Source organism: Myxocyprinus asiaticus, chromosome 29, assembly GCF_019703515.2.
Source record: "Myxocyprinus asiaticus isolate MX2 ecotype Aquarium Trade chromosome 29, UBuf_Myxa_2, whole genome shotgun sequence".
NCBI classification, from domain to species: Eukaryota; Metazoa; Chordata; class Actinopteri; order Cypriniformes; family Catostomidae; genus Myxocyprinus; species Myxocyprinus asiaticus.
The window spans coordinates 12834217-12850106 of NC_059372.1; the positions used below are offsets into that span (position 1 = coordinate 12834217).

The following is a 15890-nucleotide window of genomic DNA, read 5'->3' on the forward strand; positions in this document are numbered from 1 at the left end:
GAGAAATAGAAAAACAATGGAAAAGCACAGGACGTGTCATCATCTCAGCGTGATGTTGTCTAGGTGTGGCGTTCTATCGTATGGACTGAAGAGGTCTCCGGAGTCACCGTTCACTCACCACTAACACAAAATAGCTCCTTACCAGCCTGACACTTGAAATATTAGCAGCAAATAGATCTGGACTCGACCCTTTACTTTCTGAATGTGGTCCGACACTACATATCCTTTACCACCCCCCTCTCAACTCAATCAAGCAGGTCTCGAGCTCAGCAGAAACCAAACGGCCATTACAAGTTGTTTGGAAAGGCTGATAGCCATCAAGAGATGTGGATGAGAAGCCATTCCCAAACTCTCTGATGCCACCCTACTTTTTCATTCTTTCTAAAGGAGTGTTTCACGTAGTCTCCCATTGTTTAGCAGCTGTGAGCTGAGGTAACAGCAGAGAGGCACAGATAAGCTGCATTGAGAGAAGTGAAGTCTGGCAAGACCAACAGCCGGGCATAAATGGCCCTAATTCCTCTTCATAAAAGCACTGGAGAAAGGTGTGAATACTGCAAACAGAGTGACTTTAGAAGAAGTGATGGAGTAAGAGAGAGTAGGAAAAGTGAGTGGCTTGTGTAAGGAAACAGAGAGAGGTGTGTTTTACCTTGGATATTGTAGGGGTTGTCAATGACGAAATCTCCATTCCACACAACCGAGAGGTCCACAGGCAGGTCGCTGATGTCATTTCCTTCATAGTCATACTGTGGAGACACAAAAAGACAGATTTTCTTTAAAATGTGTGTACTATACACCCTCTATCAACTAGAAATCCTGACTTAATCACACAAAAACACATTTAAAGACTGCCACACAATATACAGTATTCATTCAGTACTGTAAAGTATAGATAAAAATGGTACAATTCAATTAAATATGGCCTATTTCCCCCCAATATTAGTGTAAGCTTTGTATTTGAATGTTGCTAGTTTAGAAACATGCTGATGAAATAGTACAATCTAATTACATATGGACTATTTTATCCAATATTTGCATGATCTATGTATTTTAATGTTGCTAGCTTTGCAGCGTGCTAAATGGCACAATCCAATTACATATAAACTATCTTATCCAATATTTGTGTGATCTATGTATTTTAATGTTGCTAGCTTAGAAGCATGCTAATGAAATAGTACAATCTAATTAAATATGGACTATTTTATCCAATATTAATGTGTGCTATCTATGTTAATATTGCTAGCTTTGCAGCATGCTAAAAAATATTGTACAATTCAATTAAATATGGACTATTATACATAGCTATTCAACAGTATATTAAACTATTATATCCAATATTTGTGTGTGCTATGTATTAATTGTAACTAGCTAAGCTGCATGCTAACAAACATAGTATAATCCATTTAAATGTAGACTATTTTATTCAAAATTTGTGTGTGCTATTAATGTTGCTAGCTTAGAAGCATGCTAACGTCAAACTCTATTGAAATCCATTGGAGCAGAGTCTACTGTGCGGAGTGCTATTTGTGTGGTGTGCAGAATTTAATGTTAAAAATAAATTTTTAAAAAGCATCTTGAGACACCACACCTGCGTTCTATTCGTTGTGTTGCCTAGCTTTTTTCGGTCATAACGGTCTCTTAGAAGGCAGCTGCCTACTATATATAGGCAGAAGATAGCAATGCAGCTGACTGTCTTAGGCCCAAAATAAATTGAAAAAACCACTACACAAGACAAAACAAGAAACGAACCAGTCGCAAACTTATTAAGTGGATATCACACCATTTCAATATGACCATACTGTTGTGTAGCGCATAAGTGATTTACTGCACTGATCCTGACATGCGACGGGGGAAGAAGCATGTAGCACGTAAACCATGTTTCGGTGCGAGACTCGTGCTCAGACCTGCTGAAATGGCAGAGAATGAATGAAACATGCCAGCTTATCTTTCCACATGTAAATCTTGCCATTTAAGTGTGTATCCTTGAGAGAGAGACAGAGAGAGAGACAAATAAAAAGGAGTGAGCAACAGAGTGAGATGGACAGAGAGAGAGAGAGACAAGTCAGGATTCTCATCACGCAATTGTTAGACTGTCAGATCAATATAGGGGGGAGGTGAAAACACTCCACCCTGACAGCAGCCTCCTAACTACAGCCCCTCTTATTCACACACACACACACACACACACACACACACAACCTTACAAGCACTAATAAACAGCAGCAGACTTACAGAACAGCCTGTTTACAGACAAGCAGGGTCCAAAATTAAATTTTGGCACTTTTATCTGACAATGAAGAGTGAATTGAGAAAATTTACCAGCCACAGAAAATTATTTTGCAGTATATATCTTATTAGATATATATATATATATATATATATATATATATATATATATATATATATATATATATATATATATATATATATATATATATATATATATATACTGATCAGCCACAACATTATCTGTGTATAAATAGTCAATGAGTTTGTTAGCTCTCACGTGGATGCACTGAGCAGGCTAGATACTGAGCCATGGGGAGCAGAAAAGAACTGTCAAAAGACCTGCGTAACAAGGTAATGGAACTTTATAAAGATGGAAAAGGATATAAAAAGATATCCAAAGCCTTGAAAATGCCAGTCAGTTCTGTTAAATCACTTATTAAGAAGTGGAAAATTCAGGGATCTCTTGATACCAAGCCAAGGTCAGGTAGACCAAGAAAGATTTCAGCCACAACTGCCAGAAGAATTGTTCGGGATACAAAGAAAAACCCACAGGTAACCTCAGGAGAAATACAGGCTGCTCTGGAAAAAGACGGTGTGGTTGTTTCAAGGAGCACAATACGATGATACTTGAACAAAAATGAGCTGCATGGTCGAGTTGCCAGAAAGAAGCCTTTACTGCGTCAATGCCACAAAAAAGCTATACGCAAAATGGTTACAATATGCCTGACAACACTTTGACATGCCTCACAGCTTCTCACACACTGTAATTTGGAGTGACGAGACCAAAATAGAGCTTTATGGTCACAACCATAAGCGCTATGTTTAGAGAGGGGTCAACAAGACCTATAGTGAAAAGAATACCATCCCCACTGTGAAGCATGGTGGTGGTTCACTGATGTTTTGGGGGGGGTGTGAGCTCTAAAGGCACAGGGAATCTTGTGAAAATTGATGGCAAGATGAATGCAGCATGTTTTCAGAAAATACTGGCAGACAATTTGCATTCTTCTGCACGAAAGCTGTGCATTGGACGCTCTTGGACTTTCCAGCACGACAATGACCCTAAGCACAAGGACAAGTTGACCCTCCAGTGGTTACAGCAGAAAAAGGTGAAGGTTCTGGAGTGGCCATCACAGTCTCCACTCTGGGGAGATCTCAAACGTGCGGTTCATGCAAGACGACCAAAGACTTTGCATGACATGGAGGCATTTACCAAGACGAATGGGCAGCTATACCACCTGCAAGAATTTGGGGCCTCATAGACAACTATTACAAAAGACTGCACGCTGTCATTGATGCTAAAGGGGGCAATACACAGTATTAAGAACTAAGGGTATGCAGACTTTTGAACAGGGGTCATTTCATTTTTTTCTTAGTTGCCATGTTTTGTTTTATGATTGTGCCATTCTGTTATAACCTACAGTTGAATATGAATCCCATAAGAAATAAAATAAATGTATTTTGCCTGCTCACTCATGTTTTCTTTAAAAATGGTACATATATTACCAATTCTCCAATAGTACGCAAACTTTTGAGCACAACTGTATAGTAATATACTGTTAAAACATATATTTTTGTCGTTACAAAAGAGTCATTAGTTATTTTTTTCCTTGTATAATAGAGGCAATCACAGCATAATGCAAGTTAGTCTCAGTAAAACTGCACCGGTCATATTTTATTCCTAATATATTAATTTTGGTGGCTTAATGTGAGGAATATTTGACGTGTGTGACCACATTGAGTTAGACTATCATTCATAAAGTTCAACATAATGGTATACTCAGTAATTTTGTGTTTATTGCGCAACTTGTGCTAAACCAAAATAGCAGTCATCAACTAATATTGACACTGAACTTTGTGGGTGCATTAAATGCAAAAGCTAAATTTTTGTTTTATAGTTAATAATGGGATTGTAGATTTGCATTATTCGCAGTCATCCATGATTAATTTATTCAGCAAATAAAAGTGTACAGTTACAGCTTCGTTACTGAGAAAAAGCGAGAAGTATTCAGCTGGTCATGTGACATTAACTGCTCCATGAAAAATAAAACAGATTTTATTAGGCTACTGATTCTTCATGTCATGTAAGCTTACACGATTTTAAACATATTTTTTCAAAATTAATATAATTTTTTTATGTGTAAAATTTTAATAAGGGAAAAATGACTGAGTGCACCTTTAAAACATGTATTAAGCTTTTAATGAAACAGCCACTGGCAAGTAATGTTTTATTTACTCGGCAAAGCCAATTTTTACTCATATTTGGCACTTATCGTGTGTTAATTTTGGACCCAGCAGACAAGATTCTACTGTCAGGACTGTGAGAAACAGTCTCATCAGCAAAGCTACTGACTCAGAACCGGCACATACAAAAAATACGATCTGTCTGCGTGCGCCTACCCACTTCTGGATGAAAGGAGGGGTCATGGAGCACACAGAGAAAGTGAGACAGAAACAGGGAGGAAGACGGTGAGCGAGACAGAAAGGGTGTGTGTGGAAGACCTCAAAAATCTAAATTACAGAGTGGAAGCCATTAATTTACACATAAAACAAGTGGCGGAATTTAGGCGTGAAGTGTGTTGCGGAAAAGTAAGTGAAATTGGCATTTCCAATTTGCTTTCTGACACATCTCATTTGGGGTTCTACTGTCTTCTCCAACATACACACGTGCACACATGCACACACATACACACACATGTATAGTAGTTCACGGTTAAAGCTGAGGTAGGTTTTTAAAAACTAATGGACCACACAAAAATATGTTAATTGTCAAATCAGCCAGTGTTAAAAGGATAGTTTATCAAAAAAATAAAATTCTGTCATCATTTACTCACCCCCTTGCTGTTCCAAACCCATATTACTTTTTATCCCATGGAACACAAAAGGCCTAGTTATGGACTAACAGCCTCAGTCACCATTCACTTTCATTGCACCTTTATTTCATACAATGAAAGCGAATGGTGACTGAGCCGGTCGGTCTTTACCATTCTGCCAATGGAATTACATGGGTTTTGGAATTACATGAGACTGAATGAATGATTAAATAATAATAATAATAATAATAAAAAGAATAATATTAATAATAATAATAATAATAATAATAATAATAATAAAGTGTTAGTGCAGTATAAAATCTTTTGAATTTATATAACATATCTGTTTAAATTATATTTTATATATTCAAAATATTGTATACTATAAAATAATGAAATACCAGAAAAAGATAAAATATAACAAACATTAAACAAGACATTAAATAACAACATTAATAATATGTATAATTATAATAATAAAGGTGTCAGTTATGGTAAAAATATTGAAAAAATAATAACAATACAAATTATATTGAAAATTGTAAAAAACATATTTTATTAAATAAAAATATTTTATAATATGAAACAATGAAACACCATAAAGGATAAAATGCAACAAACATTCAACAAGTCATTAAATAGTAACAATAATATTAATAATAAAGGTGCCAGTGACTGTAAAATAAAAATAATATAAAAATTAAAAAATAGATTTTATGAAATATTTTTTATTATATGAAATAAAATAGGCTACAATAAAAAGTATAATAGTATAATATTCAATAATAATAATAATAATAAAGGTGCTAGTGATGGTAAATATAAAAATATGTAAAAATGTAAAAAAAATATTCTATATAATACAACTAGTTTATAATATTAAATACTAAAATAGGCTACCATAAAAACATAAATACAAAAACATCCAAAAAGACATGAATATAATAATAATAACCATAATAATAATAATAATAAAGTTACCAGTGATTGTAAAATAATAATATACAAAATGTAAAAAATATTTTATGAAATAAAAATGTTGTGTAAAATGAAATATTAAAATACCATAAAAATAATAAAATATGACAAACATTCAACAATACATCAAAGGGCAGTGAGAATATATTGCTATATAGACACACAAACCAGTGAATATGATGATAATAAGACAAAGTGTCACATGATGACTCTTTGAAAGGCACAAGGTCAAGGGAAAACCACTAAACTCCCTCGAGTCACGAGGCTTTTCCTATGACAACGAATCACTGATGTCTCCTCTCAATGAAAGACGCTCCAATTTGATCATATACATCCTCCACGCCAACCGCAAATGACCTCCACACTTCCCTAAGCAGTAGACATGTGAACTCTCACACTCGTACTGCCTACATCTCCTCACCAGCGCCCCAGATCCATTAAACTTTAAAGAGCTCCAGCAGTCCACCCACACATACAACACATCTCAACAACAGCCATCCCTGTTCTCTGAAGACCATCCAAATACACATATATGATTTATTAAAATTCCCATTAACATGCTTTTGACATTACATGACTGCATGCTCACCTCAGCCAGACAATCGATTTATATGATGCTAACTGCCGCCCTGAGATCATCTGACTAAGGTCATGTGAATTTTGGTGACCACAAAATGGCTGAAAACCATATTGTTCTTCACAAAAGGTCAAACTGTATTCGCCACAAATGCTACATTTATCTGATAAGTGGTTAAAAACAACAAGCACTTTTTTGTGAGAGGCCAAAGGTTTGTTTGAGTAGAGTTTACAGTTAAAATTCCATTTTGGATGGTCTTCAGAATATTAGTGTGCAATTTATGAAGGCTATATCTATGACACCAAGTATATCTGCAGACTGTGGTGATGTTCTCCTTGTTAACTTTAATTCAAAAGTTAAAAATGCTATTGATGGCATTGCTCCTGTAAAGGTCAGGAAGATTACTGGCAGACATAAAGTACCATGGAGAAACACAACAGCAGTACAAAACATGAAAAGAAAATGCAGGAAAGCAGAACGAGAAGTACATTATAACATCTACGTATAAAGACAGCCTTCATGCTTTCAATTTGGAACTAGGTACAGCTAGGCAGACTTTCTTCTCAAACATTATAAACAGCAATATAAACAACACCCGCACTCTTTTTGATACTATAAAGAGACTAACTCACCCCCCAACACAGGTTCCCTGTGAAATCCTGTCTGATAGCAAATGCAACGAATCTGCATAATTTTTCATGAAGATCAATGATATTAAAATGCCGATCAGCTCATCCACATGTTGCACTGAGATCAGACAGAACCCACCACAACAACTTCCAAAATTAGTAACTATGTCTGATTTTGAGGCAACTGATGGCAAAACCCTGGAAGAAATAGTACAGCATCTTAAAACGCTGACCGGCTGTCTTGACACACTCCACACATCATTTTTCAAAAAGGTGTTTAACTGTCTGGAAAAAGATCTGTTACAAATAGTCAATGCCTCACTTCTTTCAGGCATGTTTCCGAAATCCCTAAAAACTGCAGTTGTCAAGCCCCTTCTAAAAAAGAGCAATCTGGATAACTCTATATTAAACATCTACAGACCAATCTCAAATCTTCCTTTCATAGGCAAAATCATTGAAAAGGTTGTTTTCAATCAGCTGAACAAATTCTTAAACTCAAATGGCTACTTAGACAATTTCCAGTCTGGTTTCTGACCGCATCACAGCACAGAAATGGCACTTGTAAAGATACTTAATGATATTCAGCTAAATACTGATTCAGGCAAACTATCAGTGCTGGTAATACTAGATCTCAGTGCTGCCTTTGACACTGTTGATCACAACGTTCTCCTAGACAGATTGGAAAACTGGGTAGGGCTCTCTGGAACGGTCCTCAGCTGGTTCATGTCAAATCTAGATGGGAGGGGTTACTATGTGAACATAGACAACTACGAATCTGAGTGGACATCCATAAGGTGTGGAGTCCCACAATGCTCAATTCTTGCACCGCTCCTGTTAAACCTGTATATGCTCCCACTAGGCCAAATTATGAAAAAGAACCAAACTGCGTAACATAGCTATGCAGACGACACACAGATTTACCTAGCCCTGTCGCCAAATGTCTACAGCCCCATAGACTCTCTGTACAAGTGCACTGATGAAATTAACAATTGGATGTGCCAAACTTCCTTCAGTTAAACAAAGACAAGACAGAGGTCATTGTATTTGGCAACAAAGGCAAACTTCCCATGGTGAACACATACCTTGACTCCAAGGGTCTAAAGACAAAAAATCATGTAAGAAATCTTGGTGTCATTTTGGAGTCAGACCTTAGTTTCAGTAGTCACATCAAAGCAATAAATAAATCAGCCTACTATCATCTAAAAATATAGCGAGAATTCGATGTTTTGTATCCAGTCAAGACTTAGAGAAACTTGTTCATGCGTTCATCACCAGTAGGGTGGACTACTGCAATGGACTCCTCACCGGCCTTCCCAAAAAGACCATTAGACACCTGGAGCTCATTCACAATGCTGCTGCCAAGATTCTCACCCAAGCCAAATAATCTGAGCACTGTGCTGCACTTACTGCATAATTTTATTTCTGTATTATTCTTCTTTTTTATAAATTTTAATAAGTTTTACTTTTTTGAAAACCTTTTTGATTTACTTTATTACTTTTTATTCTTATTTCTTGTTCTTAATTGGTTTTAAATTGTATTTTATCTTGTATTTTCTTTATCACTTTTATGTAAAGCATTTTGAATTGCCATTGTGTATGAAATGTGCTATATAAATAAACTTGCCTTGCCTTGCCTAAAAAATGTTTTTTACCAGAGTACCATGGTACAGTAATACCATGTTTTTGGACAACCCTTACAAAAAAGTTCTGTGGATGTACAATGGCGCCGAATTATTACCATAATCACGTATCGCAGTATTTACATGAATGCCATTGCATTAACATGGTACATGTCCAAAAACATGGTATTACCATGGTACATGTAAAAAAAACAAAACAACAACAACAACATGGTATTACCCTAGCACATATCCAAAAGCATAGTATTACCATAGTACATGTCCAAAAAACATGGTAATTACCATGGTACTAGAGCTGCACAATATATTGAATTTATCAAAATATCACAAATGTATATATATGCATATATGCATATCGCAAGGGTTTGCGATGACGGAATGATTTTAATACAGTAACATTTAAGGCAACACAGATAGCAGAGAATATACAGGGTGAGTGGTTGTTACTTGGTGTGTGTGCATGCAGTGTGCATAGTCACTGATTTAAATGATGGAGCATGTCACTATTTGTGCATATGTACGTGTAACCGGCACTGTTTTGTGCTTTCACTCTGTGTTGTGTGTGCAGATAATAATTAGACCAGACGCCAGAATACAAACTCAAACTTGGCTTGTTTATTGGCCACTGTGGTCTGTGTGAATATATCAAAGGATGGGTTTCAATTAATGGATTGGTAGTCACAGACTGACAACAAGCATGTTAAATCAAAGCAGAAAGCTTGTCTACAGCAAGAGCTTCTAGACATCATTTTTCAAAATAAAAGCCCCACACTGAATGAACTTATTTTAACATGAATACGAACACGAATTACAGTGTGAAAAAAAAATAAATAAATAAAAAAAATGTATATATATATATATTATTATTTTTTTTTTTTTTTTTTTTTTTTTTTTACAAATTCTTTTAGGATATCACACAATATGGTGAAATTAAATGTATATTCATATACTTTTTACAAAAAAAATACAAATAATTAAATATTACTTGTAATATCTGCTACATAGCTATTGGTAAAAAACTGTATAATTTAACCAGTCTATTTGGAACAAAAGACAACTATGTTTGTGATCTCTGGAATAGATGGTCCTTTTTTATTCCAATAAGTCTCAGTTGCACATTGCATTTTTCCTCCATATCATGCAGCCCTACATGGTACTTGTCCAAAAACCATTGCATTACCATGGTACATGTCCAAATACACTGTATTACCATAGTAAAAAAACAAGGTAGTACTGCTGTACTTTTTGGTACTTTTTTTGTTGGTGATGTATCATCGCAATATATGTTTTTTTTTTTTTTTTTTTTTTTTTAGACACCATGGTATTCATTAAAGTAATTTTGTGTGCTATGTAAAAACAATGGTACATGAACATGGTAATTCAGTGACATGGTATACTGTATATTAAAGTACCATAGTATTACCATGGCCTGATACCATCACTATACTGTATAATTGTACCTCCACCAAGTAGTTTTGAATGTCTCAATAAATAGTAATTATGGGCCCTGCTAATGAACTAAAAAAATATTTCTTTTTTTAAATTCATTTTTACTTATAATAACTGCAAGGTATTAATAACTATAATACTAGATATTTAAATTTTCTGAAGAGAATGCAGCCACAATGCTAGGATGTTGTAGGTGATTGCCAGGGCACTGCTTTGTGGTTGCTAGGGTGTTCTGGTGGTTGCTAGAGCATTGCTAGGTGGTTGCTTACTGGCCCAAGTCAAAAAAGCTTACACACTTACATCTAATGATGCTAATCAGTGCACTAAGATCATGTGACTAAGGCCACAAAATGGCTGGAAAAAACTAAAAATGTGTATTGTTCCTTATAAAAGGTCACAAGGCATTCATCACAAATGCAGAATTTATCGGAAAGCTGGCTGAAAACAACGGGCGTCCTTTTGTGAGGGAGGGGAGCTTGGGGAGAACTCTTCTCTACTTGAGACTGGATGAATAATAACGCTCATTATTCAGCCCGTGGTCATCGTACAGACGTGGCGGAGGGTAATTAATTGCATGTGCAAGTGTGAGTTCCCGAGAGAATGATGGAGGCCTCAAACACAAGGTGAGGAGAAACATGCACATGACCTAATTAAGAATAACCATGATCTGGCAACTTATTCCATATGCAACAAACCTTACACACACACACAAACACACACACACACACGCACACACACTTTCTTAAAATGTCCCTCAGGCGCTAAGCTGATATGGCAGGTTTTGATAAATGTCAGTGTCTACTACACTATGTCTTTCTCTATATCTTTGTCTTTCTAATACAGCACATCTAATGTCCATGGAAAAAGTGCCAAAAAAAGGCAAACTGCATTTGTAAAGTGGCTCTGTGCTGCCTCCAAATGCCACAATGTCACATAAAAGCCCTACTAAAATATGCCTGCTTTGACCTGTCTCATGCTGTGGCATCAGAGGCTGTTCTGATTGAGCTTTGCTTTAGTGTAAATAAAATGACAAATCAGATGTGACAAACCCAACACATTTTTGCACGTTAGCAGCATTGTTCAATAGTTTTTCTATGCAAACATGTGCTAGATGGATGTCTTTGACCATTGCGGCACATCACAATGTTTTTTCAGCGTCTTGCGCAGGAGAGATGCACTTTTCAGACGGCTTGTCAAGTTAAAAAGAACTTCAACTTTTAAAAACGTATCTCGAGACACTTGCGTTGCACTTTTTTGCACTGTGTCTAGCTTTTTTAGCACAAGAACGCACTTAGTTTGAAAGGCCCCTAATGCCACAACAGGGCCTCCTTAAAGGGGTAGTTCACCCAAAATTTTCATTTTCTCACCCTCACGCCATCCCAGATGTGTATGACTTTCATTCTTCAGCAGAACACAAACAAAGGTTTTTAGAAGAATATCTCAGCTCTGTTGGTCCTTACAATATAAGTGAATGGTGACTAGACCATTGAAGCTCAAAAAAGCACATAAAGGCCACATAAAAGTAAAAGTCCATTTTCAGTTTCCTAGCATCATCATTTTCCAAAAGTATCCAGAAATGCTCTGTTTTCGGTGGAGGAAAACAGTTTTATTTTGGATGAGAGGTTTAAATGTAGCATAATTAATGCGACATGTATTAGTATGGACGTTGCCTCAGAATGCTGAGTTTCGGTTCTGTGAAAATGAACCTACAACTTTTCAGACTGCTGCCATGACAATCAGAACAAGCCTTGTTTTTTTCTGTCAGCTCTGCAATAGAATGATAAACAACTTTCAAAAATAATCTATATTTGAGCATTGTTTTCCGCATTTGAGTTTCCAGTGTTTATGCAAGCTCTTTTGCACAATAAAAAGTCAAGACATTTCAATGTCACTTCAAATTAGCATTCCTTATGACTAGCCACACTGAATAAAAACTGACCAATGACTGTGTTGAACATTGTTTGCATGATTTAAAACACTTCACCCATAAGAGTGTAAGTAAAACGTCTTTGAAGAATGCTGGATAAAACTTTACAGTGACCTTACAAGAGTATAGACTGCACACAAAACTAACTTCTAAACATAACAAAAGAAAGTAAAACTCCACTAACAGTTATAATAAAGTGACTAAAGGTGCAAGCAGTTGTGCATGCCTGAGAGTCTGAGAATACAGTAACATACAAGCTCTATGTGTGCTCTCTCTCTCTCACTATCCCCTCACCTGCATGCCCAAAATGCATAATTACCCTCAAAGAGGAAAATTAATGGAACCCAGAAATAGAGAGCCACACTGGGCATCTCCCCAGCCAGCGCTCGTCCTCTGCTGGCAAGCCCATTGATCAGGGGGATGAGGGGAAAGAGGGAGCGTACGGATATGTGCGGGTGAGACAGGAGATTCCAGGTCCACGGGGATGGAAAGTGCCGATGTTAACAAAATAGAACAGCTGCTAGATTGGGAGGAGGGAGGAAAGAAAAAACTCTGCCTTTTGTGTGGGTCAGTCTTATATAATTCATTTTGATAGCATAACTGTGTGCCTGGGTAAAAATAACACATCAGGGTTTTTAAACACACACACAAGCACACACACATATCTTCCAGATAAATTTAGATACCTAACACAAACACTCCAGTGGAGGCATTTGATATCTTTTCTTATGTTTCTAGAAAGAGATGGTTTCAAAGACATAATGTTAATTATGAGTTGGCGGTCTATGAGATAATTACATTTTTAAAAAAAGAGGGCATTGTTTGTTTGTTTTTTAGGTCTTTTTTAAGGTGTATGTGTTCATTGCTGCTTATTAACCGAGTTTTAATTTTAATTGTATGCATTGAGCATTATGATATTTAAAAAAATAAAATTAAACTAAAAATAAAAACAAATCAAGACCTGAGATGCCAAACAAGTCTTTGAGACCAATATCTAATCTACAAAATCTATGGTACTAAATGATTACCATATCCATGTACATTTTACTCCAAAGTATAAAGAATACTACCATGTAAAAAAAAAAAAAAAATTAACAACAACAACAACCAAAAAAAAATATTTTTTTTTTTTTGTTTTTTTTTTGTTTTTTTTTTAAAGGAACACTTTTAAGTGACGACTCGAAAGAATTGGTGAAACATTTTTTTAAGCAGTTAATTGAAACGAATCATCCAAATGAACCAATTTGGTACAATGAATCAAACTTCCCATGTGTTACACATACTGTATGAAAACTGCCGCCTTTTTCCCTTCCTTCAAAACGATGACCCTCCTCCACCTCTGCTTCCTTTCTGTCTTTTTTCCCCCCAAAGTGTTTGGGGAGGATCTGCTATGCTGAGTCTGAAGAGAATCATCTCTCTGCTGAGCGGCTGCAATTCATCATCATTTTATCTGCGACAGCTTTTAATTGGATCCTATCAAACTCTCCCGATAGTCCTCATTTTGCGGTGCAAATCGCTAGTCACTGTAGAGAAGATTCTGGATGAGATTTTTCTTCCTCTGCCCCCCTCTGTTCCCTTCCATCATTGTGTTTTCTCTGTCAGTCTCTCGTTCTCTCTGTCTGGTCATTTATCTGAGCTGAAGGTAATGTTGTAAAGCAGAGTCTGATAGCATCAAGCTGTTCTGTTCATCTCTTGGGTCCTGGACTGGGGTGCTCAGAGAGAGAGTGAGAGCTCTGTAGAGGAAAGGGATATCAGGTCCCTTCTCTTTTTTTCAACTTTTATTTCTCTCTATCTTTTGATTTCCTCTCTTTTGCACCTTATTTACAATGGTGGATCTAGTGTCAGAGCTGGTGCTCAGCAGGGGGATCTGCAGACCTTTTTAGAATCTTTTTCACTGGGTCTTATCTGGAACCTTTCTGCACATTTTCTCCACAGCACAGGTGGGTCATGGCCAGAAATACTGGTTTGAATAAATATATGAAGACTATAAATATTTCAATTAAATTGCAGCCTTTTCCCATTCAGGAAACTTGGAATATATTGAATGAGTCATATGGACTACTTTAATGTTGCAGTTTTTTTTATTTATTTTTTATTTTTGAAGCTTAACAATAATGTCCATGACTAGCACGCAGTATCAGATTTGGATCGATCTTGTCAAATTTAATATCCGATCTGTTAAAAAAGGTCAGTATCGGAGCCAGTACCAATCCAGGTATTGGATCGGTGCATCCCTAGAAAAAACAAGATCACTTTTGTTATAATAAACAGAAATGTGTACACTGTACACTGTTTGTCCAGTTGATGAACATCCCTCTTATGTCATGTTGCACAACAGCCACATAAGTGTCCATGTAAAATTATTTTATTTGGAAATATCATGTGTGTGAACTGATTGCTATGAATTTGATTAGTTATAACTTCTGAGTGCTGCATAAAAATCAGCTTGTGATTGCATACAGGCACTTACAAAAAATTACTATGGATATTAAAGTATGTTCTGAAAACAAAAAAATGTTTTTTAATTTCTCGTTTGTGTAGTTATAGAGATATGTTGTCATCCGGTCTTGTGAAAGTCATTCAAATATATAACAAATGAAAATTAATTCACATATACGTATATAATGCAAAATAAAATCATTTTATTTCAGAGAAATGGGGGTGGGGGTGGGAGGGTTGGGGGGGTTCATGGCTAAATCTGCAGAGCACGACAAAATAGGAATGAGTCGTAGCTCAATTGCATGCGTGTCACATCACATCACATCGCGCACATAAATTGATGAAAGAATTAGTATTGTCACAATTCCAAAATTTCAGTCGTTGGTACCGATACCAGTACAATTTTGCAGTTCTCGATACCAATTTCGATGCCACAGCAAAAATATGCCAATATGGTAATGTGCTGTTAAACACACACCTTTAGCCTATTTAAATACAAATTCTATGTAAATAATACATTAAAAGAAATGCATGTTTCCTTCAAGTGTTTCTCATTTAAGTATGCATTGCTTAAGTGTTTTTAAGAAGGGTCCTACTAAAATCTGTTTAATTGTTTTCCCAAATCTTTTTCCCCCTTTATTTTTAATTATTTGACCAGAATTCCATGTTTTACATTTTACTTTAATTTCATCATCAAAATGGTGTCTAATCAAATTAATTCTTAAAACTTTTAAAAACTTTCAAAAAGATACAAACTTTTATTCTTGCTTGTAATATATTGCTTAAGTTTTATTATTATAATTGTTTATTCATCATTATTTATTATTATTATTATTAATTTTACTACAGTGAATTTTACATTTTACTATACAGTTGTAATATATTTCTGTTGCAATTTCTTCAATTTCAGGGTGTCTAGCTTTTATTTTGAATCGTGCTTTTATTTTGACGTGTTTTTTTTACAGAAGATACACTTCTTCTGACGGATAAACAGTTCACTACATGCCCAATTTGATCGTTAAAGCGCAAATGCTTTGATTTAATTATATAAATACTATATAGTCTACATGTGCTCTGCTTTATCTTGTCATACAGCATGAATGATTCTCAAAGTCTGTGGAGTTTCCAGTGTATGAGCGGTTGGCTTCACACATTCATTTAAAGCATGCAGCTCATACTGGCTAAGATTGCAGCCTTTCGCGGTTTAATAATCAC

The 15890-nt window shown here is 35.7% G+C and overlaps 1 protein-coding gene across 1 annotated transcript in view; it reads right to left on the reverse strand.

The window, feature by feature from the left end:
- Positions 1-15890, reverse strand: part of LOC127419896 (plexin-A1-like) — a 289863-nt gene that overhangs the window by 63357 nt on the left and 210616 nt on the right. Inside the window, exon 11 of the mRNA XM_051661705.1 lies at positions 647-743. Within this exon, the coding sequence (XP_051517665.1) occupies positions 647-743 (97 nt within the window). The remainder of the gene's footprint in view (positions 1-646; positions 744-15890) is intronic.